A 27,767-nucleotide genomic window follows, 5' to 3' on the forward strand; every position below is an offset into this window, starting at 1 on the left:
GCATTTTATCTAGAGACATTATTCTTGAAAGTAATTATTTCTTTGTATTATATATCAAATATTAATGTTTTCATCTTGCTCTTCTACTTAGTAGCGCCAGCTTCCATTTTAGTGGTTACTGTATCTCTCTATGATCTAATTTAATCTACATTTCCTTTTCTGTCTTTACAAAAGTTATGAATCACTTTCCAAACTCTAAGCATTTTAAACTATTAATCAGTCAACCAGTTTTAAACAGTTATGTCTCTGCCTTTTTTCTCACAGTAACGTGTATTAAAGAGATGTCTCAAGTAAGAGTACCCATTTTCCTTGGGCATATTGGAAAATAAAATCTTTCTTTGTTGTAGGGCAGTTAACAGAATATAATCCAAAATGAGTAGCTGTTTTTTATCTATTTCATAGTCACAGTCAAGAATTATATGTAGATATTTCCACATGAATTTTTGCTTATAAACAATGTTAAAATGGGCATACTTAGATTTGTGTGGGACATTCATGGACTTCAAAGTGTTCCCTATTATCTAACAGTTTTTTAAGGACCAGGGGACAATTCTGTTAAAATTAAAGCAGTTAAGCATATAATAGTTCTCCTTGAATCTGGCACCATTCACTTTTCCCTTTTGAAATACCAGTAGTTTGGGGGATGTTACATCAAATTCATTTGGATTTAAGTGGCAAGTAATTTTAATTTTTGAAATATAATACTGGCTTCAGCAGTATATACCCTAATTTTTGAAATACATGTTAGTATATACTCTGATAAGCAGGCAGGTTGGAATTTACCCAGAAAAATTAAGATTTCTTCTAATTTTGAAATATGTTTGTATATTTATGACTTTAGCTCTTGTTGAAAAACTAAGTCATACACTGTGATAGTGCTTATGCTGAGTTGTGGGAAGTTAGAACAGTATCTCTCAAACATGTTTCGAACCATTCTTTTTTTTTTAAACATGGTCTTTGTTTATTTATTAATTTATTTATTTTTGGCTGTGCTGAGTCTTCGTTGCTGGGCACAGGCTTTCTCTAGTTGCAGTGAGTGGCGTCTGTTCTCTAGTTGCAGGGCGTGGGCTCAGTAGTTGTGGCGTGCGTGCTCTAGGGCACAGGCTCAGCAGTTGTGTCACACAGACTTAGTCGCCCTACAGCATATGGAATCTTCCCAGGCCAGAGATCGAACCTGTGTCCTCCGCATTGGCAGGAGAATCTCAACCGCTGGACCACCAGGAAAGTCCTTGAGCCGTTCTTATTTCACTTTGATAGTGCTCACAGATTCTTAAGGCTTCCTTCAAAATAAACATTTATGAATAACAATATAGCCATTTTAGTAAATGTATAAACTTAAAAAAATATATATAAGGAAGAAACTTTTGGTTGTTTTGACAGAGAATTTTGATACCAAGAAAAATGAACTAACAAGACAGGGCTTTATGGATCTGAATCTGATGGAAGCCAACGATCGAGAAGGGGATCCTCGTGATCTCTGGGTAACTCTGCACTCAATGGGCTACAATAAAGCTCTGGAACTGACGGAGGTAAAGCAGTCTTAAAGTTTGCTGTGGGTGTAATGTACATAATATTTTGCCCCACGAACATTTTCTTGACACAGGACTTTTGAATTGGGCTCTCAAATCCTTGAACTTCAATATACAAATGAATCCTGGGTGCAACAGTATGTTTCTGCTAGTTTATACAAGCTCTTATATGAAATTTAATTGCTCACAACATTTTAATAATTCAGCAACAAAAGTAGTTTGAGCATATGATATGCAGGGAAAAGATTGGTAATACAAAAAGTTATATTTCTTAATTGGTGATGGCTGTTTGAGTTGCTAAAATTTCAACAGTTGCTTCTACTCTGAGACTTCAAAGACTCTTAGTCCTAATAGAATAAAAGCCCTCCTATAATAAGGAGTATATGTCTGTATGAGAACTGGAATTCTGATCTTTTCACATGGGTACTCCTTGGGTTAATATTTGTAAAACACTTGAAACAGTGCTTGGCTTTTATAAAGCACTATGTATGTATTAGCTATGATTATCATTATTTATTAACATGTAAAGTATAAAAGTTGAATAAGACACATACACCAGAGGAATAATAAAAATTAAGGCCTATTTCTTAAATTTTATACTTTTTTGTCCTTTAATAAAGTTTAATATAAAGGAGATCAGTCCTGGGTGTTCTTTGGAAGGACTGATGTTAAAGCTGAAACTCCAATACTTTGGCCACCTCATGCAAAGAGTTGACTCGTTGGAAAAGACTCTGATGCTGGGAGGGATTTGGGCCAAGAGGAAAAGGGGATGACAGAGGATGAAATGGCTGGATGGCATCACCGACTCGATGGACGTGAGTTTGAGTGAACTGTGGGAGTTGCTGATGGACAGGGAGGCCTGGCGTGCTGCGATTCATGGGGTCGCAAAGAGTCAGACACGACTGAGCGACTGAACTGAATATAAAGGATTTAAGAATTTTAGGCCACACAAATTAGATAACAGTACATTTGTTTATAATTTTAAAATAGTATCTGTTCTTTCTATAAATACATCAACCTAGGAGGGTAACACTACCAGAAAAAAATTTTACGTTTGGGGTGTACTGAGACTTTGGTTCTTTGGCCACCTCATGTGAAGAGTTGACTCATTGGAAAAGACTCTGATGCTGGGACGGATTGGGGGCAGGAGGAGAAGGGGACGACAGAGGATGAGATGGCTGGATGGCATCACTGACTCGATGGACGTGAGTCTGAGTGAACTCCGGGAGTTGGTGATGGACAGGGAGGCCTGGCATGCTACGATTCATGGGGTCGCAGAGTCAGACACGACTGAGTGACTGAACTGAACTGAACTGAGACTTTGGTTTAGTTCCTAGTTTTGACATCATTTAAAATTCCTCAAAAATTTGTTTTCTGAGAAGTTCTCTGTATTTTTTTCCCATTTTTATTAATAAGAGGTGAATAGTTACAGTAACTTTTTACACTCTACTTTAACATTTAGTGAATCTTACATCTTTAAGCATTGTGAAAATCAGCACCTAGTTGCTCAACATTCAGAATACTTAAGATCATGGCATCCCGTCCCATCACTTCATGGGAAATAGATGGGGAAACAGTGGAAACAGTGGCTGACTTTATTTTGGGGGGCTCCAAAATCACTGCAGATGGTGATTGCAGCCATGAAATTAAAAGACGCTTACTCCTTGGAAGGAAAGTTATGACCAATCTAGATGGCATATTCAAAAGCAGAGACATTACTTTGCCAACAAAGGTCCATATAGTCAAGGTTATGGTTTTTCCAGTGGTGATGTATGGATGTGAGAGTTGGACTGTGAAGAAAGCTGAGCGCCGAAGAATTGATGCTTTTGAACTGTGGTGTTGGAGAAGACTCTTGAGAGTCCCTTGAACTGCAAGGAGATTCAACCAGTCCATTCTAAAGGAGATCAGTCCTGGGTGTTCTTTGGAAGGAATGATGCTGAAGCTGAAACTCCAGTACTTTGGCCATGTCATGTGAAGAGTTGACTCATTGGGGAAACTCTGATGCTGGGAGGGATTGGGGGCAGGAGGAGAAGGGGACGACAGAGGATGAGACAGTTAGATGACATCACCGATGCAATGGACGTGAGTTTGAGTGAACTCCGGGAGTTGGTGATGAACAGGGAGGCCTGGCATGCTGCGATTCATGGGGTCGCAAAGAGTTGGACAGGACTGAGCGACTGAACTGAACTGAACTGAATCTGTGAATAATATTGTGTCTGCTACACATGCTTCCATTTAACAGAGGAGTTAGTTAGAGACGATTGTGGCATTTTAAGTTAAGAGCAGATGTAGCATTTAAGATTAAGTTACGTTAAGATTTAAGTTAAGAGCAGATAATAGCGTTTGCTGATATCATTGACTTTTGAAATCACAAGTAAGAAGGATTTCTGAGATAAAGATCATTTATTTAAATTTTTAAAATTTATTTAATAGGTAATAGATTCCATTGTTTGAAGTTCCAAAAGTAAAAAATTTATATACATATACAGTGAAAATATCAAAGGATAATCAGACCACCACTCAATAGCTGAAATAAGATAAAACTGAGCTGATTGCTTACTACAAGGGAGAGCTATGCTGGTCAGGCACAAAGCAGAATGTTCATCTTATTTATAAAGAGCACTGGGGAAGCATGGTTATTCAGATGAGACTGTTGGTTGATTGATATACTCAGTGGTATATTTATTTACTTTGAGTCTGTCTGTGATTGCTTGACTTTCAAAAGTGAAGAGCCAACCCTAGCTGACTTACAGAAGTGTATTTATTGAGGTGAGTTGTTGCAGATCAATTGAACAGATTTGAAACAAGTGCTGGAGCGAGAGATCAAGGTGGCAGAATAAAGGACTTGGAGTTCACCTCTTCCCACAAATGTATCAAAAATACATCTACACGTGGAGTAATTCTCACAGATTGCCTACTAGACACTAACAAATCTCATATAGAATCAAAGCTACCAGAAAGCTCACCATGTACAGGTAGGGTGAAAATAAAAGGAATCAGAATGAGACAGAGCTATACCCCTGGGAGGAATCTGTGAAAGAGAAAAGATTCCTTCACCCTGGGAACCCCCTTCACCAACTGGGAGATCAGCTGGGCAGAAGGGGAGATTCAGAGGCTTGGCAGAGAGTCAGCAGCTGGCTTGGAGCAGGCAGAACAGATTGAGACCAGCACTAATGGTCCTGGCCACCTCGCTGCATACCCCCGCCTGAGAGTTGCATCTGCTGGTGTGCACAGTGGCTCGGTGGTGAAACTCAGACTGCAGCAGATAGACCTGAGTATAGGACTACAGTTGGCTATGTGGAGACAGCTTGAAGGGGCCAGAGTGTTGTCCAGGCTGCAACTGGGAGTGTGCACAGAACAAAGCCTGAGTCCACTACAGAAGTTTGCTGTTATGCAAGCAAAGGGAGGGGCAGGGGCTGTATCCTAGCAGCCCCATTCTCCAGTGACTCACGGTGGATGCAGCTCTGCCTCCACAAGTTCTTGGAGCGTGTAAGCTCTGCAGTTGCCCACATGCAGAGGCAGAGCTGAAATCTGAGCTGACCCCCAGGACTGCTTGATTTCAGAAGCTGGGCTGGAATCAGCCTTGTCCTGCGGCTTTGCAACTTTGGTGGATGTATGTTTCCAGGACCTTTATAATCTCAGTGCCTGTGGAATGTCTGCATGGATTTACTGGTGCTCCCACAGCTGGGGCAGGTCTGGAGTTAGCAGCTGCAGGTTTTGTGGGTGTACACATGTAGAGATAGTGCTGTGGTCTGCCCTGATTCCCTAGTGAACACATATAGTTGTGTTCAGGAGCACAACTATATGTGACTTCAGTGAAACTGCACAAGGGTCCTACACTGGTGGCTCCATGAACACAGTGCCTAAGGAACATCCAGGTTGACTGCCTGATTCCCAGGCTGAGATGAGGTTGTAGGCAACATTCCATAGATGAGGTTCTACAGAAACATTGCAGGCCAGAAGAGAGAAGCAAGTCCTGAAAGGGAAAAACTGGCATCTAGGATAATCTACCCAGCAAGAGTATTAATTAGACTAGAAGGAGGAGATAAATTTTTCAGTAAGCAAAAGCTGAAAGAATACTAAATTCTTTTTAGTATTTAGTAATGCTAAACCTATACTAAAAGAAATACTGAAAGTTATTGTATAAATAGAAAAGAAATAATCTACAGAAAAGAGAAAATCACAATCAAATAAGGCAGTATATGTAAAAAAAAAATTTGTGAAAGTGGTAATAACCACAATAAATAGCAAAAGGGTAAATGTGAAGATGTAAAAAAGGACATCAAAATAAAATGTAGGGGAAGGAAGTAAGAAAATATACATTTTTTTAGAGTGTGTTTGAGCCTGTATGACTCCCAGTCTAAAGCAAACAGATATAGTGATAGATTAACATACTTGAAAAATAAGGTAACCACAAATCAAAAGCATTCAGTAGATTCACAGAAAACAAAACCAAGAAAGCTCAAGCATAATGCAAAAGAAAACCACAAAAGGAGAAACAAAAAGAAGAACAAAGAGGAAATGCAAAATCAATTGGAAAAATAAGATTTAAATGAAAATAAATACGTATTTATCAATAACTTAAATGTCAGTGGACTGAATGCTCCAATCAAAAGACATAGAGTGGCAGTTGGATAATAAAACAAGAGCCTACCATATGCTGCCTGCAAGAAACCCACTAAAGGTGAAGGACACACACAGATCAAAAGTGAGAGGATGGAAAAAGATATTTCATGCAAATGGAAATGACAAGAAATTGGGTAGGTGGCAGTACTGATATCAGACAAAATAGACTTTAAAGGCCATAAAGAAAGATAAGGAACACTATATAATGATAAAAGGATCAATACAAGAAGAGAACATAACACCCATTAACATATGTGCACCCAGTATAGAAGTACCTAAATGCATTAAAAAAAAAACAGATATAAAGGGAGAAATTGAGAATATAATAATTGTAGGAGACTTTAACACCCCACTAGGGCTTCCCTAGTGGCTTAGAGGGTAAAGTGTCCGCCTGCAATGCAGGAGACCCGGGTTCAATCCCTGAGTTGGGAAGATCCTTTGGAGAAGGTGACGGCAACCCACTCCAGTACTCTTGCCTGGAAAATCCCATAGACGGAGGAGCCTGGGAGGCTGCAGTCCATGGGGTCGCAAAGAGTTGGACACGACTGAGCGACTTCACTTTAACACCCACTGACATCAATGGACAGATATTTGAGACAGAACTTCAGTAAGACAACAGAGATCCTAAATGACATAAAAGATCAGTTAGACTTAATTGCTATTTTCATGACCTTGCATCAAAAAAAAAAAACACATTCTTTTCAAATGCACATTAATATTCCTTAGGCTCAACCACATGCAGGGATACAAAACAAGCCTCAACAAATTTAAGAGGACAGAAATTATTTCAAACGTCTATTCTGACCCATAATACCATGAAACTGGAAGTCAACCACAGAAAGAGAAATGAGAAAAAATGATTACATGGCGATTAAACAACATGCTACAAAGTGGGTCAATAATGAAATCAAAGAGGAAATTTTAAAAGTACCTTGAAACAAATGACAGCCACGCAGACTCTGTTCAGTTCAGTCACTCAGTCGTGTCCAACTCTTTGCGACCTCATGGACTGCAGCACATCAGGCTTCCCAGTCCATCACCAACTCCCAGAGCTTGCTCAAACTCATGTCCATTGAGTTGGTGATGCCATCCAACCATCTCATCCTCTGCCATCCCTTTCTCCTGCTTTCAATCTTTCCCAGCATCAGGGTCCCTTCAAATGAGTCAGTTCTTTGCATCAGGTGGCCAAAGTATTGAGTTTCAGCTTCAGCATAAGTCCTTCCAATGAATATTCAGGACTGATTTCCTTTAGGATGGACTGGTTGGATCTCCTTGCAGTCCAAGGGACTCTCAAGAGTCTTCTCCAACACCACAGTTCAAAAGCATCAATTCTTCAGCGCTCAGCTTTCCTCATAGAATGCAGCAAAATCTATAGGATGGAACAAAAGCAGCCCTAAGAGGGGTCAGTTATTCTCAGAGCGTCTGCTGCTGCTGCTGCTGCTGCTGCTGCTGCTGCTGCTGCTGCTGCTGCTGCTGCTGCTGCTGCTGCTGCTAAGCGCTTCAGTTGTGTCCGACTCTGTGAGACCCCATGGACGGCAGCCCACCAGGCTTCCCCGTCCCTGGGATTCTCCAGGCAAGAACAATGGAGTGGGTTGCCATTTCCTTCTCCAATGCATGAAAGTGAAAAGTGAAAGTGAAGTCACTCAGTCGTTATTTTATATATATTGTACTCTCTTCTTCTAGTAATTTGATATGCCTTAGAGAGAACCATAATTTAATCATTTGAGCTAAACTATTTCATGGTAAGGAAGTAGATTTTTACAAGGAGACTAAGCTACTTATTGTATGTCAAGCCTATATTGTCCTTTTTATTTTTTAATATAACCCCATCAACAAATGATACTATGTCAGGATTTGGTATTGAAGTGTCCAAAAATTTTGTTCTGAGTATGGATACTTCCTGATCTATAGAATCATAATGAGGAAATTCTCCTTATTCAGTAAGGGTTATAGAGTTGTTGGATTGAAAATATTATACCAGCAAATGGTAATTCAGTGAGAAAGTAATAATTCACAATTAATTAATTGGTATAAAAATGTTGAATGTTTCCATTAATGATGGGGATATACACATGTGGTAACATTTTATTTAAAGGATTAATAAAAAACCTAAAGGTATTTTGACTAATTTAGTTTTGACTGATATCTGGAAGTACTCTGAGACAGTGAGGCTATTCAATTAAGGTATTACCTTTGATGGGCAGTGATTCTTTGATATGTGCTATGTTATTGAGTTAATATACCTAGAGCATGACCTAACGTTTTCATATTTGTAAAAACAAGAAAAGAAAGCTTTATGATAATATAGGAAGAATCCATTTATAATCTTATGAGCTGTGTTCTTATTGGTTTGAATATGTCTGTAGAGGATTTTGCCCATAAGGTTTTTGGAACCATAGCTATTTCTTTGGCAGTTTCCTGAATTATATATTATGTAAGTAATCTAATATCTAGTTGAGCTATATTTTGACCCCACCTATTAAATTAGTAGCTATTGTGTCACAAAGACTAACCAAAGTATCAGTTATAAGTTAGGATTTAGGAAATGGCTTAGGATTGTTTGTTAATCTCATTAATTGAATGGTTTTAGTAAACCAAAATTTATTTTATGTTAAGCATTCTTTAGGTTACTATACCGGCCTCTCTGGTGACTCAGTGGTAAAGAATCTGCCTGCAAAGCAGAAGCATCAGGAGACACAGGTTCGATCCCTGAGTCAGGAACATTCCCCTGGAGGAGGGCATGACAACCCACTCCAGTATTCTTGCTTGGAGAATCCTGTGGACAGAAGAGCCTGGTGGGCTACAGTCCATACCCAGGGTCGCAAAGAGTCAGACATGACTGAAGCGACTTAGTACATACACACACAAGTTACTATATACTCTGAGTTTGTCTTACCTTTTCCTACCTTATTTTTTAAATTAAATCCCCTAATTTAGTTTTAGAATTATAGATTATCCATTCCCTCTATCAACTTATAAAGGTAGAACCTCTTTCAAAGTGCAGTATAACTTCTTTTTTGTTGTTTTTTTCCAACTTTTTATTTTGTATTGATGTAGAGCTGATGAACAATGTTGTGATAGTTTCAGGTGAACAGCAAAGGGACTCAGCTATACATATACATGTATCTGTTCTCCTCCAAACTCCTCTCCCATCCAGGCTGCCACATAACATTGAGCAGAATTCCATGTGAACAGCGTAACTTCTTTATTGTTCCTCCTGCAAGTACATTGCCCTTATATCCCCATAACAATAATTTGCTGTTTTATTGAATGTTGATGAACAAATATATGTCTAGTTTGGGGTTTTTTGTCCTCTTTTTACTTCTTTTTTTAAAAAATAATTTCATGGTATAAAATCTTTTTAGAATTCAGAACTGGAAAAATTTTACTTCATTTTCTTTAGATTTTGAGAGTGATATAATATATTCTGTTTCACTTTTATCTTTGCTAACATGTAGCTAAGAGCCACATTTTGTGCAAAACTTAGGTAGCATACCCTAATCTAGGTTTTCTTATTCCTGTCTTCCTGATCTTCCTTTTTATATATTGTTAATACTTTTACAATTAACAATTTATAATGAATAGTTTTCTTCCTTGTTGTATGCCTCCTATTTTACTTAATATGGTAAAAAAAAAATGATAAGTAAATAGAAGGTTAAACCCATGAACAGACCAAAAAAGAAAAGGATAAAGGGGCACCTTTTTTATGTAGATAAGATTTTATTTAAAAATTTCAGGGAATGCATCTTTAATAAAGACCTTTTAAGATGTTTATGTTCAGTAACAGGTGAACTCTTTTTTTTTTTTTTTTTAACTTTACAATACTGTATTGGTTTTGCCATACATTGACATGAATCCACCACGGGTGTACATGTGTTCCCAAACATGAACCCCCATTCCACCTCCCTCCCCATAACATCCTTCTTGGTCATCCCCTTGCACCAGCCCCAAGCATGCTGTATCCTGCGTCGGACATAGACTGGTGATTCGATTCTTACATGATAGTATACATGTTTCAATGCCATTCTCCCAAATCATCCCACCCTCTCCCTCTCCCTCTGAGTCCAAAAGTCCGCTATGCACATCTGTGTCTTTTTTGCTGTCTTGCATACAGGGTCACCATTGCCATCTTTCTGAATTCCATATATATGTGTTAGTATACTGTATTGGTGTTTTTCTTTCTGGCTTACTTCACGCTGTATAATCGGCTCCAGTTTCATCCATCTCATCAGAACTGATTCAAATGTATTCTTTTTAATGGCTGAGTAATACTCCATTGTGTATGTGTACCACAGCTTTCTTATCCATTCATCTGCTGTTGGACATCTAGGTTGCTTCCATGTCCTGGCTATTATAAGCAGTGCTGCAATGAACATTGGGGTACATGTGTCTCTTTCAATTCTGGTTTCCTCGGTGTGTATGCCCAGCAGTGGGATTGCTGGGTCATAAGGCAGTTCTATTTGCAATTTTTTAAGGAATCTCCACACTGTTCTCCATAGTGACTGTACTAGTTTGCATTCCCACCAACAGTGTAGGAGGGTTCCCTTTTCTCCACACCCTCTCCAGCATTTATTGCTTGCAGATTTTTGGGTTGCAGATCAAATGAAATAGATAACTAAGACTTGGAAAATGGTTAAAATAATACTGGAATCTATTCAGTACTGAAAATTCAGTACTTTAAAATGCAGCAATCATCAATCAGTTCAGTCGGTCAGTCATGTCCAACTCTTTGCAACCCCATGGACTGTAGCACGCCAGGCTTCCCTGTCCATCACCAACTCCCGGAGCTTGCTCAGACTCATGTCCATCGAATCAGTGATGCCATCCAACAACCATCTCATCCTCTGTCGTCCCCTTCTTCTCCTGCCTTCAGTCTTTCCCAGCATCAGGGTCTTTTCTAAAGAGTCAGTTCTTTGCATCAGGTGGCCAAAGTATTGGAGTTTCAGCTTCAGCATCAGTCTTTCCAATGAATATTCAGGGCTGATTTCCTTTAGGATGGACTGGTTGGATCTCCTTGCAGTCCAAGGGACTCTTAAGAGTCTTCTCCAACACCACGGTTCAAAAGCATCAATTCTTTGGCCCTCAGCTTTCTTTATGATCCAGCTTTCACATCCATACATGACTACTGGAAAAAACCATAGCTTTGACTAGATGGACCTTTGTTGGTAAAGTAATGTCTTTGCTTTTTAATATGTTGTCTAGGTTGGTCATAGCTTTTCTTCCAAGGAGCAAGTGTCTTTTAATTTCATGGCTGCAGTCACCATCTGCAGTGATTTTAGAGCCCAAAAAATAGTCTCTCACTGTTTCCATTATTTCCCCATCTATTTGCCATGAAGTGATGGGACCAGATGCCATGATCTTAGGTTTTTGAATGTTGAGTTTTAAGCCAGCTTTTTATTTTATTTTTTTATTTAAATTTATTTATTTTAATTGGAGGCTCATTACTTTACAATATTGTATTGGTTTTGCCATACATCAACATGAATCCACCACAGGTATACACATGTTCCCCATCCTGAACCCTTCTTCATCCCTCCCCATACTGTCCCTCTGGGTCATCCCAGTGCACCAGCCCCAAGCATCCTGTACCCTGCATTGAACCTGGAATGGCGATTCATTTCTTATATGATATTATACATGTTTCAATGCGTTTCTCCCAAATCATCCCAGCCTTCCCCTTTCCCACAGAGTCCAAAAGACTGTTCTATATATCTGTGTCTCTTTCGCTGTCTCACATACAGGGTTATCGTTACCATCTTTCTAAATTCCATATATATGTGTTAGTATACTGTATTGGTGTTTTTCTTTCTGGCTTACTTCACTCTGTATAATAGGCTCCAGTTTCATCCACCTCATTAGAACTGATTCAAATGTATTCTTTTTAATGGCTGAGTAATACTCCATTGTGTATATATACCACAGCTTTCTTATCCATTCATCTGCTGATGGACATCTAGGTTGCTTCCATGTCCTGGCTATTATAAACAGTGCTGCGATGAACATTGGGGTACACATATCTCTTTCAATTCTGGTTTCGTCGGTGTGTATGCCTAAACCAGCTTTTTAAACCAACAACAGTCATTATAATTTTTTTAGAATTCTATATTGTGAAATATTTTGATACACATTGGGCTTCCCAGGTAGCTTAGCAGTAAAGAATCTGCCTGAAATGCAGGAGACACAGGCTCAATTCCTGGGTCAAGAAGACCCCTGGAGGAGGAGATGGCAACCTACTCCAATATTCCTGCCTGGAGAATCCCATGGACTGAGGAGCCTGTTGGGCTATAGTCCATAGGGTTGCAAGGAGTCGGAAACAACTGAAGCAACTTAGCTTTCTCTTCTTTCCTTTTTGACACATATTACCTATCAGATATCTCCAGCAACTCTTGGCAGAAAATACAATGTTTATCCCCACTTTCTCTGTGAAGAAATCAAGCCTCAAAGAAGTTAGGTGACTTCCCTTGATCATGTAGCTAGTAAATGGCAAAATTCAGTTACAAACTCAGATCTTCCACCTTCTAGTCCAAGATTTTTCAGTCTGCCATCTGTTATAAAAGGTGACTTTATTCTTGCCAAAGGTTGGAGTCATTAACTATTTTAAAACTTTTTTAAAAGATAAAAATCTATATTGTTCTACTAACTTCAGACTTTTATCTTTTGTCCCCCAAATAAAAAGTTGATCATCAATGTTTATGAATTCATTCATTTCCTCAACAATTACATTTTAATGCCTATATAAATTAAGCTTACAATAAAGAGGCACTTAGGTACAGTTATAAATAAGTCAAAAATTCTACCCTCTTAGATATTCCATGAAGAAGGATGGCTAATTAAATGCAGAATTAATAAAAATCATTTTAAAGGTGTTTGGAAGGAAACAAACCAGTGCTCAAAGTAGAGAAGAGTCGGGTAGTGAAGGAGATTGGGGGACCAGAGCAGCTGTCTCTGCAGAAGTGACGCTTAAGCTTAAACCTGAAGGAGGAGGATAAGGTACATACTGAAAAGGTGTGACTTTTCCAAGCTGAGAGAACACTACCTCTGAAATCCAACACTGGAAAGGGTTTTATTTTTTCTAGGGTCTGAGAGATCAGAGTAACGAGCACATTAAGACAGAAGATTGGGTTGCATAGAGAGTCAAAGGTTACCTTGTGCAGCATCTTGTAGGCTATGGTAAGAACTAAAGAGTGGACATTAGAAAAGTCTATTTCCAAATGCAAAAAATCTCTTTAGGTCTTAGATTTCATAGTTACTTTTACACTAACTTTAAACTGTGAGAATTTTTCTACATTTCGCTATTCTTGGTGTTCTATATTCACATACTCTTTCAATTATAACCATGATTTCTTTAAGGTTACAGATGAATTCTTTCTGTAACCTTAAAGTTAAGAAAGGAAATTAAGTAACTAACATGACATGAGTTAGCTTTAGAGCAAATTGAGGGGTTTGGGTAAAGGATTTTTTTTTTCCTTTTCTATGAACATTATCAGTTAATATGCAACCAAAAAACCATAATTTCATGCTTTTTTATTACTCAATTCATTGTACTTAAACTTTCCTCTTAAATGTATCAGAGGGACAAGCTAGAAAGTGTAGTATGTCTTCTTAAATCATATGATTTTGTTGTTTGTGTTAGTCACTCAGTCATATCTGACTCTTTGTGACTTCATGAACTATATCCCACCAGACTCCTTTGTCCATGGACTTCTCCAGGCAGAAATACTGGAGTGGGTTGCCATTCCCTTCTCCAGGATATCCTCCTAACCCAGGGATCAAACCCCTGTCTCCTGCACCGCAGGCAGATTTTTACCATCTGAGCCACTAGGGAAGCCCAAATCATAAGATAAACATACTAATAATAAATAATTTAAATTCTATCAAAAGACTAAAACAGTGTGCTCTTTTTCATTTCAGGCATGCCCATTTGTCATTGATATCTATGCAGACAAATGCAAGCCAAGAATTAAAGCTGTTCATATGGAAGCATGCAGTGGACAACTTGAGAAGGCCATTTGTAAATCTGTTCTTAACAAAGGCAATGCCAAAGTGATGGATGGCTATGAAAATATAATTATATATACTTACAAGCGTGACACCTGGATAACATCAGTTATTGAAAACAAGGTATCAGTTATGAGGTGATTCTCCTCATAACTGCAATGGTTAATACATTCCATCTTCTTTCTTACCCTATCCTTGCATAGCAATTAAATAACCCCATTACATTAATAGTATCTATAATAATCAGTTTCTTTTCAGGTTTCTAACTCAAACTGGGCATGATAATTCTTATATATTTTTAAAGTATATTTATTTCTGAGATGCTCATTTTTGTGTTTCTTTTTGAGATAGTTTTCTCTTAAAATATGAAAATTAAATATTTGGAGATCTATGAAGATGGAGCATAATCTGGGTGCAAAGTATTTTATTTAGTTTGTTACTAAATGTCTTCACACATACATAGCTATTTTAAACAGCAGAGATCATGTTTTAAAGAAATATAAACAAAGTAAAGAATTTAGCCCAACTCTTTTTTTCTTTCATTTTCTAATTGGTGGAAAATTTCTTTACAATGTTATGTTGGTTTCTGCCATACAACAAAGCAGATCAGTAGTAATTGTATATATATATCTCCCCCTTCCCTCCTGCGCCTCCCTCCCCTCCCCCACCTGACTCCTCTGGGTCATCACAGAGTGCTAGGCTGGGCTCCCTGTGCCATGTAGCAAGTTCCCACTAAGTGTTTTACACATGATAGTGTATATATGTCAATTCTACTTTCTCAATTCGTCCCACCCTCACCTTCTCCCACTCTGTCCACAAGTCCTTTCTCTACTAGGTTCATCAGTACCATTTTTCTGGATTCCATATATATGCGCTAGTATACGACACTTGTTTTTTCTTTTTCTAACTTCACTCTGTTTAAGAGGCTCTAGGTTCACCACCTTCCTAGAACTGACTCAAATTCATTCCTTTTTATTAGCCCAGCTTTTTAACCCAAACTTTGCAGTATCAAAACTCCTACAGATTATCATCATGTTATGTAATTAAATATATTCTTCTGTCTAGAATCTGTTTTTATCAAGCCAGTTATTTCTAGCTTTGGCCATCTTCTGTGCTATGAATACTATTGATATTGCATGTCAAGAGGATACTCACATAAATGCTTTAAGTCAGAGACACCTAGTTTTCTAAAAACTATATATTTTCATAAATCTTACTCAAGACAGCTAGGTTTTTAGAACTATTGGCTTATTTGTCTTTGTTCCTGGGTGAGATTTACATTATTTTTATGCCTGTCATAAATTTCTTAAAGTGCTTAAGATTTGGCTGACTGTTGAGTCAATATGAGTGTATATCATGTAACTAACTCTCCTAGTCATAAGACAGGCCACTAGAACGTATACCTTGAGACTGCTTTCAAGGAGTTTAGGGGCTAGTTGTAAAGGCAGAATTAATACTCTCAGAAGAGATCAAAGAAAAGCTATATAGTACTGTTTGTATGTGCAATAGGAATTCTGCTGTATCTGTATCTGTTGTAGTTGATGCTAGTTGGGACTGTAGAAGTTGGGGAAGGATTTGTGATTAGGGAGGAAGGGAATTGTGATGTGTAATTTGAGCATGTGGTATAGGATTTGAAGGGTAACTAGGATTTAGATAGGCAGAGGGCCGGCCCTTAGAAGCAGAGGAAACAGTAGAAGGAGAAATATGAGTAAGCATTAATGTGAACTATAAATGACAGAATGGGAATGTCTCCTTTGCAGAAGAGAGCTTTATTTGGAGGAGCATTTGAAAGGTAAATAATACAGGTTGAATGGATCTAGATTGTATATGTTATCTTGAAAACAAGATAGAGGAGTCTAGACTTGAGGAAATAAGATAGGTTCCCCAGCCAGTAGATTGCTATCTTCAAATGGATCATAACACTTTGGAAAGTGATTCCTAAGATCCTGCATGTTTCTGTTTCTGCCCTCTGTGTTTTTTGTTTGTTTTTGATTGTGTGTGTGTGTGTGCGCGCGCATGCGCACACGCCCTCTCTGTTTTATTAGGATTTATTAGGTAGTGGAGGAGAGCCACTACCTTACCTCAGTTCCTCTGCACTTCTATTACCTTCATTTCTCAACCCTCCATCTCCTCTTTTTCCCTCAAGGAAAATTAAATTTTTCCACCAAAATGAGGTAATATCATTTTAAAGTTTAACATGTGCCAAGCACTTTAGCGCATTTGCTTCTCACAACCCAGTGAGGTAAGTACTATCCACATTTTATACACAAGGAAACTGAAGCACAGGGATGTTAAATAACTTGCAAAAGGTCACATAGCTAAGTAATAGAGGAGCTGAGAGATGAATTTAAGTAGTCTATAACGTTGCATTGCCCCTGTGTAGTCATCAGGGAGTGACTGCAGTTTCTTTAACAGGATACCACTTTAATTTGTACATTTCTCTCATTTATCAGCTTCATTCTGTTTTCTCTCCATCCTAGAGGCTATTATCAATGGTCTGTCATCTCAAATATAACTTCTTCCATGATATTCTGTCTGAACTAAGTTTCTGTGTTTCTGTAGAACCCTGTGAAAATCTCTTATCACAAGACTTGCAAAGTGTTTTGTAATTATCACTTTATTTGTATATATTTAGTAAAGAAAGAACTAGCAACTTACGAAATCTTTTTTTATAGTCAGACAATAAAGTGATTATTCACATCAACAATGAGCTGAGTAGAAACTGTGTGAACAACAGAGGCCTCGACATATTTGCAGTAGAAGTGGCACCAAAATCTACAATGGTAATGCACTGTTTTTTAATTAAAGGCTTTTGTTTTATCAGCTTGAAAAAAATTGCTGTTAATGCTATAAATAAATTTGTAGGTATGAAGTAAAGTGGAAAATTATTTTGTGTGATATTTGTATTAGTACCATCCTGTACAAGAAGATAGGAGACTGGTTCTAATCCAGTTCTCACTATTTGGTTCAGTGATTATGGGACATTCACTTAACCTCTCTGCTGCAGTCTCTATAAGTGTAAAATTAATGTGATATCACCAGTTTTAGGTACTTCACAAAGTTAATGTAAAGATTAAAGTGATACATGTGAAACAGTATTGAATATTATATAGAACTACAAATAGTAGTAATAGTAATTGGACTTTTGATAATTAAAAATATTTTTGTCCCCATTATTAAGATTTTTCTAAGGTAACCTAAAAGAGAAAATGCCTCTGAGTGTTAGATAGCCAACTAAGTCAGGAGCTGAGTAGCTGAAGTTCTGTTAGCAGAACTCTAGGCATCTGATTTAGCCAGGAGTTCAAAGGCAGGGAGAGATCAGTAAACCCTGAAACTAGTCTGCTGCTGCTGCTGCTAAGTCACTTCAGTCGTGTCCGACTCTGTGCGACCCCATAGACGGCAGCCCACCAGGCTCCCCCGTCCCTGGGATTCTCCAGGCAAGAACACTGTCTAGTGAAGGGAAAAGGGAAAAAGCTTTGTGTTTTTACCCTTTTCCTCTCTGTACTGTCTGTGAAATCCTAAAACATTCTAGAACAGGATAAAGAGAATTTATTTTTGCTGTTATTCCAGTGAGGATTTTTAAAAATGCTCTAGGCTTAGAGAGGAAGTAATACTTACTTCCCTTTCTGCCACCCCTCTTTACCCACCTTCACAAATAGCAACTATCAGCTACTGTATTACAGTTGAATTAGGGTGGATTTTTCTGTTGGAAATCAGATTGTAGATTGCAGGTCCTTGCTAAGGACAAGTATTAAAGAATTTTATTTTTTATGTAGGTTCTAGAAATGTCCTGTTGAAAAATTAGCCCAAAATTATAGTATATAAAAGGAAAGTAAAGGCTTTCTGTGTTTATGTGCAGGTTTGTCAACATGTAATGCCACTGAATGAGCGACAAGAATGGATATATTATTGTGTGTATTCCCTTATATCTTAAACACTATTTTTAAGAAATTACTGTGCTTGAGACTGTCAAACTAAGAATTATTTCAAGTTTGGTTTGTTATTTGTTGATCATTACATGTAATCAATTTAACTGATGTACATAATAATCTCTTTAATTTGTATGCATTTGGATTTCATGTCCTTATATACTGTATTATTAAAATAGAAATAATTTTTAATATGTGGCCTTCTTATTAATTTAATGGGATACTTGGCATATTTCATTTGTGACTAATAATTTGAAATTAAATTACAGGTAAACTTTTAAAAAGTAACACTCAATGAATTCTATAAAATCCTATACACTCTTGATGTATTCATCAAAAAAAATCCTGAAATAAAATATAAATGGCCCAGTTGCAGCCAGTGCCTTGTGCTTTATCCCTGTACTCCGGCCTGTCCAAGGAGCCTGGTGGATCCAGGACTCCCATCCTCACCGTACAGTTACAGGCATGTGACTGTGAGAGGACCGGGGAACTCCTTTCCTTCCTGCTGCTTCTGAGTGGCTGGTGACCCGCAGCCCCTTCACCACTTGCTTCTTCACCAGCAGCCTCTATCTCCTGCTGCACCTCTTCACAGCCTTGAGCATGTGCCCTCCCACAGGGCTCTGCCAGTGCTAAAGCCCCAGGTCCAAGTTTCTGCTGTTGGTTGCGGCAGTCCCAGTGTGTCTGAGAACAAATCTGGACGTTATGTTTACTTCTAATGAGATCACTGTCTTAATGTACAAGAGCACGAGCAGATATGACTGACGGGACCGGTCAATGTGATTTGACATTTGAGAAAACTAGAAAGTGTAACCCTGCAGGAGATCACAGATCCAGAAATAATTTCCCTAATGAGAAGACCTCTACCCTCAGGAAAGCTGGGGCAGAGTGCCTGAGCCACAATCTCACAGTCTTTCTTGATGTCAAAAGCCATGCAAATACTGCTACTGGTGTACTAAAGAAAATGTGTATGGAATTTCTTCAACTAACAATAATAGTGTCATTTGCTTTTTCTTGCCAGAAGTTATCTATAAGGTGAAACAAACAGATCACAGTGTAGTAATGGCTATTAACTCACAGACCTTGGAACCTTAGCCATGCAGGAGATGAGACTATGATACTCTGTGGACACAATGCATGTTTGTGGTAATGGACATTTCATTTGTCTGAAGCAAATGTAATATCTTTACAGTATCTGTGTGGAATTTCAGGTTTCCTCCTGCAAAAGAATTTTGTATCCCCAGACCACTTGAAGAAGTGGTCAACTTAAAGGCATTCAAGTTGTTGCTTGGACTGTTAATACCTTTGATGAAAAAAGTTACCATGAGTTTCATCTTGGTTCCATCTCTGACCCTGACAGTGTGTTGAAAGACTGCACATCATTTCTAGGCTCCCCGAAACCCCCTGTCCAAGGAAACGTGTACAGGAACTGCCTGCTGGTCTCATGCAGGGATACTAAAATACCCCTTGTGCTAGCCCACACCCTGGGAGATCAGGTGGCTCACATAAGGGATTGTCAGTAATTGCATTTTTACCCGAACCAAAGCAAAACTCTGTGTTGCCAACATGCTGCATGGAATGGCTGAGTTCAGCCCTTGCTCTTGAAAATCTGGGTCTGCAAACAGACACACTAGCTCCTACCCTGACCTAGGTGAGGCATACATCTTAACTCAGTGAGGATAAACACATTGAGTTTTGAAATTTGGGGGTACAGATGCAAATACATGAGAAACGCACCATCACTCAGAGCTGACATTTTAAAACTTGCCACACTTTTGTAACTTACTTATTTCAAATATTGTATTCAGCTATGTTATCAGTGTATTGTGGCTGTCAAACTTGTGACAGACTTTAAATCACACACTAAAAATCACTAAAAGGAAAAAATGTGAATGCATAAATAGCCATTATATACTGTAGTTTTCCATTGAAAATATAATTAAAGCAAAATTTGGAGAAATTCCTTTTGTATTAAAGAAGTCAAAATCTAATCACAACAGTAGGACTATTTTGTTCTGATGGTAAATTTTTTAGTGGATTTACTTGTGAATTATTTTTAATGAAATTGTTTTGAAATAATAGGCATTAAATCTGAAGAGCATTTAATGAAGTAGTACAGTGCGTGAAAAACTATATTAAGCAGTTAAAAACTGTGTAGCCATATCAGTAACAGAATACTTGGCTAGTAAATGTCAACTTTTGAAATATGAATACCAGTGTATTATTTTTACCCAGCACATGCTAGCACATAGTTTAAATGTCACTTGGATTTTTGGCCCTTCATTGGATGTCTGTAAAATGGGTTGTCATTATCTAGCAGTTTGAGTTCTTCAAGTGATATCTTAAAAAGTAATGCAGGACTTCGCTGGCAGGCTAGGGTTTGAGACTCCATGCTTCCCCTGCAAGGAACATGGGTTCAATCCCTGGATGGAGGAACTAAGATCCTGCATGCCGCAGGGCACGGCCAAAAAAATAAGGAGTACAATTCAAAAAACATTTTATTAATTGCCAAATGCCTTATAAGTCAAATAAATGTGGCCCTATATTCTGTTTCACAAAGTGTTGAGTTGCAGGAAATAAATTGTCTGGCTGTGCTACCAAAAGTATGTAATAAAGTTGCTATCTTTGCTCCCAGTTTTAAAAAGACTTTTTATAACAGTATGATAGGTATCATTGGAATATGGAGGCCCAGGAAAGAATACTGAGCACTAAAACATTATCTTCCAGCACTGTTACCACTTAGACATACCAAGTCTTTCACTCTTATTAGGGGGGAGGGGGGGAAATCCAGCTATCTTATGGTTCCATCTTCAATTACTCAGTTGAAAGGTATTTTGTTTCAAGTTAATCTTTCTTCCAAGTGAATGAAAATCCAAGGGCATCAGCTAGTTAATGAATGTAACTATTCCATTTGGGGAAGTAAATGATTTTTTTAAAGGATTACTTCAGTACTGTGGTACTAGAATATCCAGAAAAGTTTAATTCAAGTCCTGAAATACCAGACTCACAGTTTGATAGTGATTCTTTATTCAACCAAAATATTGTTGATTAACATGTAAGAATGTTTTCTTTAAAGGTGCTGCCTTTTTTGAGGGTAGTTTTGTACAGATTGACTATTATTTTTAGAGGTAACTTTGCATGTTGTTTAATTTTAAAATCACAAGGATTCAACTTATGAAAAAGATCATCTAAGTGCCCCCGTCTCTCCTTTGCTGTCAGTCCCATCCCTGGCTATCTCCATAGTATCTACATTAAAGCTCTCCATGATGAATTTTATCTACAAACACTTCCTCAAAATTGGCTTTCTTTCCCATTATTACTTATACATGTTCTCGACTTTTCATCTCTAAGAAAGCTCTCATTCCCCATCTATCTCTATCATTATTCTGTCCTCCCCTTCACGCGGAAATGACTTGAAAGAATTGTCTGTATTCACTTTCTTAACTCCCACTCATTCTCTACTAGTGATTGTTCCACCAGGGACATCAGTAGTAACTTTCTTATTAAATCCAGTGGATATTTTTAAGTCTTCTTTCCAGTGTTAAGACATAGTTGATCTCTCTGACACCATGCCCTCCAGATTTTCTTCCAACCTCTGACCATTCCTTTTCAAGCTTCTTTCTGACCATACTTCTGTACCTTCTCCCAAATTCCACATCCTCTCTTAACTCATTGTAATTCCTTCCTACTCCAAAATTCTACAGTTCCGATATTTTAAAACCAAATTAGTGTTAAATATCAAATGTTGCCCTAAGTAATTCTTTAATTACTATATTTAATAATTTATTGATTTTCCATTACATTTGTAGTGACCTATTTTTTTAAGCCAGTGACCTTTTTTAAGATCTATTTTTGGTATAGGTTAAATATGAAGCAGAAACTTAATACACCACACTGATCATATTTTGGATATAATCCAGGAAAGTGGAAATGTATTTCTGGTTTTGACCACCAGAGGGTGAGCATATTATTTCCTTATTCATTAGTATACACATATACCAGAGAGAGAGAGAGAGAGAGAGAGATACAGAGACAGAAGCTGACTGATAATGTTTCTCAGCAATGGGTTAAATCCTTTATGACTTCTAAGATTGCTTGGGGAAATCAATTGTATCGTATACGTATACACCCATTCTTTTTAGAGAACGGATAAAAAATTATTCCTAGTTTGTAAACAGGATGCTAAATCTTCAGCTCTTTCACTTCTTCATGAAATTACAGTATAAGGACATGAAGAGATAGCCCTGCTAGCTTTACATGGGATTATAAAGCTTATCTTTGCTACTCAGGCTAGTTTACTTTCTGGAAAAAATAAGAACTAAATAAGGATTTGAATAAAAAAGAGGCAAATAACAGAATTGATTTAGGAAAGGTAGATGAGATTCATGCAGAGACACAATTTAGGGGCCAGGAACTAGGAATGGTTGCTGAAAATCTAAAGAGTAAAGGGTTTTGATTGAAGCGTATACATATTAACTATGGTTAATTATTATCTAAGGAAGAAGAATAGACATTCTCAATCCTTATGAATAATTCATAAGCTGCATATATTTGTGATATTTGACCCTGTTGATTTGTACTTTAAAAAAATGTTACTCTTTTTTTTTTTTCATTTAAAAAATCCAACGACAAATTGTATAGGGATCACTGGAAAAAAGAAAGTGTGCTGAAAACTAGTTAGATCAACTCATGGGAGGGAAAAGATTTATTTAAGAGTAAAATTAATAATGTTGAAAGGTTTCCATGTTTCTGAGTTTGTTATATCTGTAGTGAAAACAAGTGTTTAACACCATACACTGAATTTTGCTATGTTCTATTATGTTGCTTTTTTCCTATAGTTCAATACAACTAATGTTTTATCAAAAATTTATCATTAGTCTTTTTCAACTGGTGGCTTCATTTTTTTTCTTGTTAAGTAATTAAATTTTAACTAGTTAAATGTCATTTCTAATTTAATAATGAAAGCAACAAGAAAAACGTAACCAAATTTACTTAAAGATTTGGATAGCAAAGTTTTCTATTCTACAAAGGAAAAGTTGGGTAAGTGGCTATATGTAGCTCCAACTCTGATTAAATACATTCTCTGTCACCCTGCTTATTTAACTTATATGCAGAGTACATCATGAGAAATGCTGGACTGGAAGAAACACAAGCTGGAATCAAGATTGCGGGGAAAAATATCAATAACCTCAGATATGCAGATGACACCACCCTTATGGCAGAAAGTGAAGAGGAGCTAAAAAGCCTCTTGATGAAAGTGAAAGAGGAGAGTGAAAAAGTTGGCTTCAAGCTCAACATTCAGAAAACGATGATCATGGCATCTGGTCCCATCACTTCATGGGAAATAGATGGATAAACAGTAGAAACAGTGTCAAACTTTATGTTTTGGGGCTCCCAAATCACTGCAGATGGTGACTGCAGCCATGAAATTAAAAGACGCTTACTCCTTGGAAGAAAAGTTATGACCAACCTAGATAGCATATTCAAAAGCAGAGACATTACTTTGCCGACTAAGATCCGTCTAGTCAAGGCTATGGTTTTTCCTGTGGTCATGTATGGATGTGAGAGTTGGTCTGTGAAGAAGGCTGAGCACTGAGGAATTGATGCGTTTGAACTGTGGTGTTGGAGAAGACTCTTGAGAGTCCCTTGGACTGCAAGGAGATCCAACCAGTCCATTCTGAAGGAGATCAACCCTGGAATTTCTTTGGAAGGAATGATGCTAAAGCTGAAGCTCCAGTACTTTGGCCACCTCATGCGAAGAGTTGACTCATTGGAAAAGACTCTGATGCTGGGAGGGATTTGGGGCAGGAGGAGAAGGGGACGACCCAGGATGAGATGGCTAGATGGCATCACGGACTCAATGGACGTGAGTCTGAGTGAACTCCGGGAGATGGTGATGGACAGAGAGGCCTGGCGTGCTGTGATTCATGGGGTCACAAAGAGTCGGACACGACTGAGCGACTTAACTCAACTGAAAAGCTTACAAAGAAAGAATCGGAAATACTCAACAAAAATTTATTTAAATTTTGATACAGGCCAAGCTCTTCATCTTTGAGAGGTAGTTTGTATAGAGAAGTATCCTAAATTCTTCCCACAGTGCAATTCTAGCTTCTTCAAGTAGTGCATCTTATATTTGTACATAAGGAAGTGTTTAGTAAAACTGGATGGCCAACTGTTTTCCTATCCTGAAGCACTTAAAGTAGTAAGAATATACTTGAGGTCAAAATCTTACAGATCCTAATAACATGAACACACTTGTAAACTCTGGTTCATCCATAATTAGATTATTTCAGTTTTTCTCCACCCAACTCTTTAATCTCCTTCCTCCTGTACAAGACCTACACCATCATTTGAAGTACTCAGGAACCAATGGGGAATTAAAATGATTTCAGCATTTAATCAACCCACCTGTATTACTAGATATCTGGAGGGTCATCCTTGAACAGTCAATTCAGGGAGATCCACCCATGTGCCAGGACCCAACTTAACCATAAAATCTACATCAAAGACAAGCAGATATCCTAAGCCAGTGTATCCCAAAGGAATTGTGTAGTGATCTCATTAATACAAAGATGTGGAACAAAGCCTGTGAATATGTGTTTCTAATAAGCTTTTGGTGATACGAGTACTTCTGGACTGTGGAACGTTTTAAATAGCAAATATCCAGGGCTAGGCAATATTCAGAATTCTACAGCTGCGTTCCTCCCAAATTTTCCCATGGTTTGTTCCCAGCCTACTTATTCTCTTCTCCATGACCCACTTTTATATGACAGTTCACCCAAACTCCCCTTTTAATAACTATTGGTGCAGTCATGCAGTTTGCCACATTGTCTATCTCTGCAGTCACCTCAGATCCACCCATGTACCAGGACCCACCTCAGTGGAGATTACTTCTTGTAATCTTTGGCCTCTAGAATCCCTTCCTTCATTTTGACATCACCTCCAGAGTTTCTTATCTAGATAATAAAAGTGTGAGAAAGAATGAAGTACCAAAAGGGAGTTTAAGATAGGAAAGGTGTCTTTGGGGAATCTGAAATCCATCTGAGAGTTACCAGATAATTAAACCTAAAATGTTATCAACGCAAGCTTCCAAGTGTAAGTCAAGTGATCAATCTGTGCTTAGGAGTTCAGAGAGAAGAGAAAGTAATCCCAGTAGACTAAAGTAGGGGAGTTTTACAAGAAATAGGAGAGAGAAACTCTACTTTAAAATTTGTGCAGGGACTAGATTGGTGAAATGGTATGGGGATAACATTTAAGGAGAGGGAATAATGTAAGCAAAGGTGCAAGGGTAGAAAAGTTTAAGTAAAGGATATGAGGAGATCAGTGAGTACACCCATCAGAGAAACACAAAGGGTTGATGTGAAGTTCCTGGAGGGCAAGTTAAAAAAATTATTTCTATTCATTGGGGATGGAAGGCATTGAGGTTATAGATGGGAGTGAAATGACTAGGATGACCCTACTTCCCACTGTGCCTACCACAGTTCTAGTTTATACCACCCAGCAGGAGTAATTATAACAATTATTAATATCCTCCTTTTCATCGTTCAAAGTTACCCAGTTTGAACAACAAATTATACAGTCACCCCAGACATAATGAAATTAGTATTTCACTCAAATGGATTAGAACACTGGTATGCGGCGTGTGGTCCCAAGATGTGTGATTCACAAATGGAGAGGAAAAAAATATATATAATACATTTCTAAAGATATACATCGATGTTAGAAGACCAACATAAAATGGTTGGAAGTATGGTACATTCCCCAAAATTTAAAAATAGTATTTTAAAATTTCTTTTAGAAACAATTGGTAAGCATTCAATATTTTATACATATTCTTAACTTTATTCTTTATTTTACAATTTACCTTAAATTCAAGGCCATCTTAAGTTCAATTATCTATATGAGGTTAGTGTCAGCATATAATATAAATACAATAGTGCCAGTTACAGAATACCAGCATTGTAACCTTTTTGGTAATTATAGATATAAATGTGCAGCATTACTAAAAAGTACATATCTCTGTGTCTTTTATAAACATCTGTTGCAAAAATTGTTTGGATTTATCTTCTTAAAAAGAATTGTTTTCTTCCTAGCAAAGCAGTAACAATTTTGGAAGTCAAGTAGACTGGTGACCAGTATACAAGGACTTATTAATACAATTAGCAAGTAACTAGCACACGTATTATTTACAATACGGAAGTAGTAGACATGATCTCTGTCTTCAGGAGAAGAAAGAGCTGAGGGAATGAATTACACGTTATCTTATTAAGAGTAATATTAAATCTTAAATTAGTATACACTGATCATTAAGCATAAACTAGTGGTGAGGTAGGGTATGGGAACTGAAGAGGGAAGGGAAGACATGCTCAATCTGAGGGGAGAGGGACAATAAGATTCTCTTGGAGGCTTGAAGGAATGAAAGAAGTGTGGTTTGAAGCCAAGTAGTACTTTGATTTGTTTTCAGTCATGCAATATAATATTTTTAAAATTAAATAACGGGAAAAGGCACCTTTTAATAACTATTAAAGGAAATGAGTCATAGACTTTAAAATATTGTGAAGTGCTGTACTAAAATGAGATTATGTTTGATAGAACCAGTTTGGACAAGTTAGAAAGATTAGTGTGGCTGGAAGATTTAGGGAAATGAGCTAGAACTTCGACCTTGAAAGGATAAGAGGGATTCAGAAGTTGGCAGGGGGAGGAGGGTGAAGGAAGTTTCAGGCATTTTCTCACGTTTTTCACTTTTCCTAGAATTTCCTGTATTGTATCTCTGCCTAGTAATATCATAGGCAATAAGTCCACAGTCATATAGTTATTGATTGCCTAATATGTATAGAGCATTGCTTTATTTACTACATATACAGAGGTGAACAAGCTAGACTTTGTTCCTGCTCTCGTTAGATAGTCTATCAGAGAAGATAGATTGTGAACAAATATTACACACTGGGCCTTTAACACACATTTTTTAAAATGTTTCATTCTTCATGAAGCCCTTAAATCTTTCCTCAGTCAAGAAGAAATTATTACATGTCTTGCACTTCTGTTTTAAAACTAATACCTTTTTTCTATAAAGTTTTAATTCTGTATTAAAATAATTATCATACAATAAATTTGACCTTTTTTGGGGGGAAGAGTGAGGTTATACATGTCTATTAATTTAGCACATGTAAAACTTCATTTAACCACCACCACAGTCAGGATACAGGGTAGTTTCAGCACCAAAAACGCCCTTGTACTATCCCTTATCGTCACATCCTCCTCTCCTCCCAGCTCTATTCTCCCAGTTCCTGGCAATCACTGATTGTTTTCCATCACTATGGTTTTCTCTTTTTGAGACTGTCGTATGGGATCGTGTATTAGGTACCCTTCTGAGACTGGATTTTTTTCATTCAACATAATGCTTTTGAGATTATCCAAGCTGGTGTATCAATAGTTTGTTCCTTTTATTGGGGAGTAGCTTTTCATCATAAAGGCGTAGCATAGTTTCTTCATTCATCTGCTAGGTTATTTCCAGTTTTCAGCAATATTAACAGAGCTGCTGTAAACAGGCAGGTATCCGTGAATTAAGTTTTCATTTCTCTAGGGTAAATACCTGGAGGTTAGATTACTGTATCATATGTTTAAGTGTATGTTTGACTTTTTAAAGAAACTGGCAAAGTGTTTTCCAGATTGGCTCTGCTAGTTTGCA

The 27,767-nt window shown here is 37.6% G+C and overlaps 1 protein-coding gene and 1 pseudogene across 3 annotated transcripts in view; both read left to right on the forward strand.

Annotated features, from left to right (window-relative positions):
* EFCAB7 (EF-hand calcium binding domain 7) overlaps positions 1 to 18,274 on the forward strand; it is a 59,186-nt gene extending 40,912 nt beyond the window's left edge. For 2 of the 3 annotated variants that reach the window (XM_005678317.2, XM_018045082.1), the window contains 4 exons: positions 1,381 to 1,529; positions 14,067 to 14,276; positions 16,829 to 16,936; positions 18,013 to 18,274. In XM_005678317.2, the coding sequence (XP_005678374.2) occupies positions 1,381 to 1,529; positions 14,067 to 14,276; positions 16,829 to 16,936; positions 18,013 to 18,087 (542 nt within the window). In that variant the 3' untranslated portion in view covers positions 18,088 to 18,274. Of the gene's footprint in view, positions 1 to 1,380; positions 1,530 to 14,066; positions 14,291 to 16,828; positions 16,937 to 18,012 lie in introns of all 3 variants that reach the window. The other variant, XR_001295516.2, reaches the window with a different exon arrangement.
* Positions 18,383 to 19,964, forward strand: LOC102182370 (annotated as a pseudogene).

The sequence above is a fragment of the Capra hircus genome, chromosome 3 (assembly GCF_001704415.2).
Source record: "Capra hircus breed San Clemente chromosome 3, ASM170441v1, whole genome shotgun sequence".
Classification (NCBI taxonomy): domain Eukaryota; kingdom Metazoa; phylum Chordata; class Mammalia; order Artiodactyla; family Bovidae; genus Capra; species Capra hircus.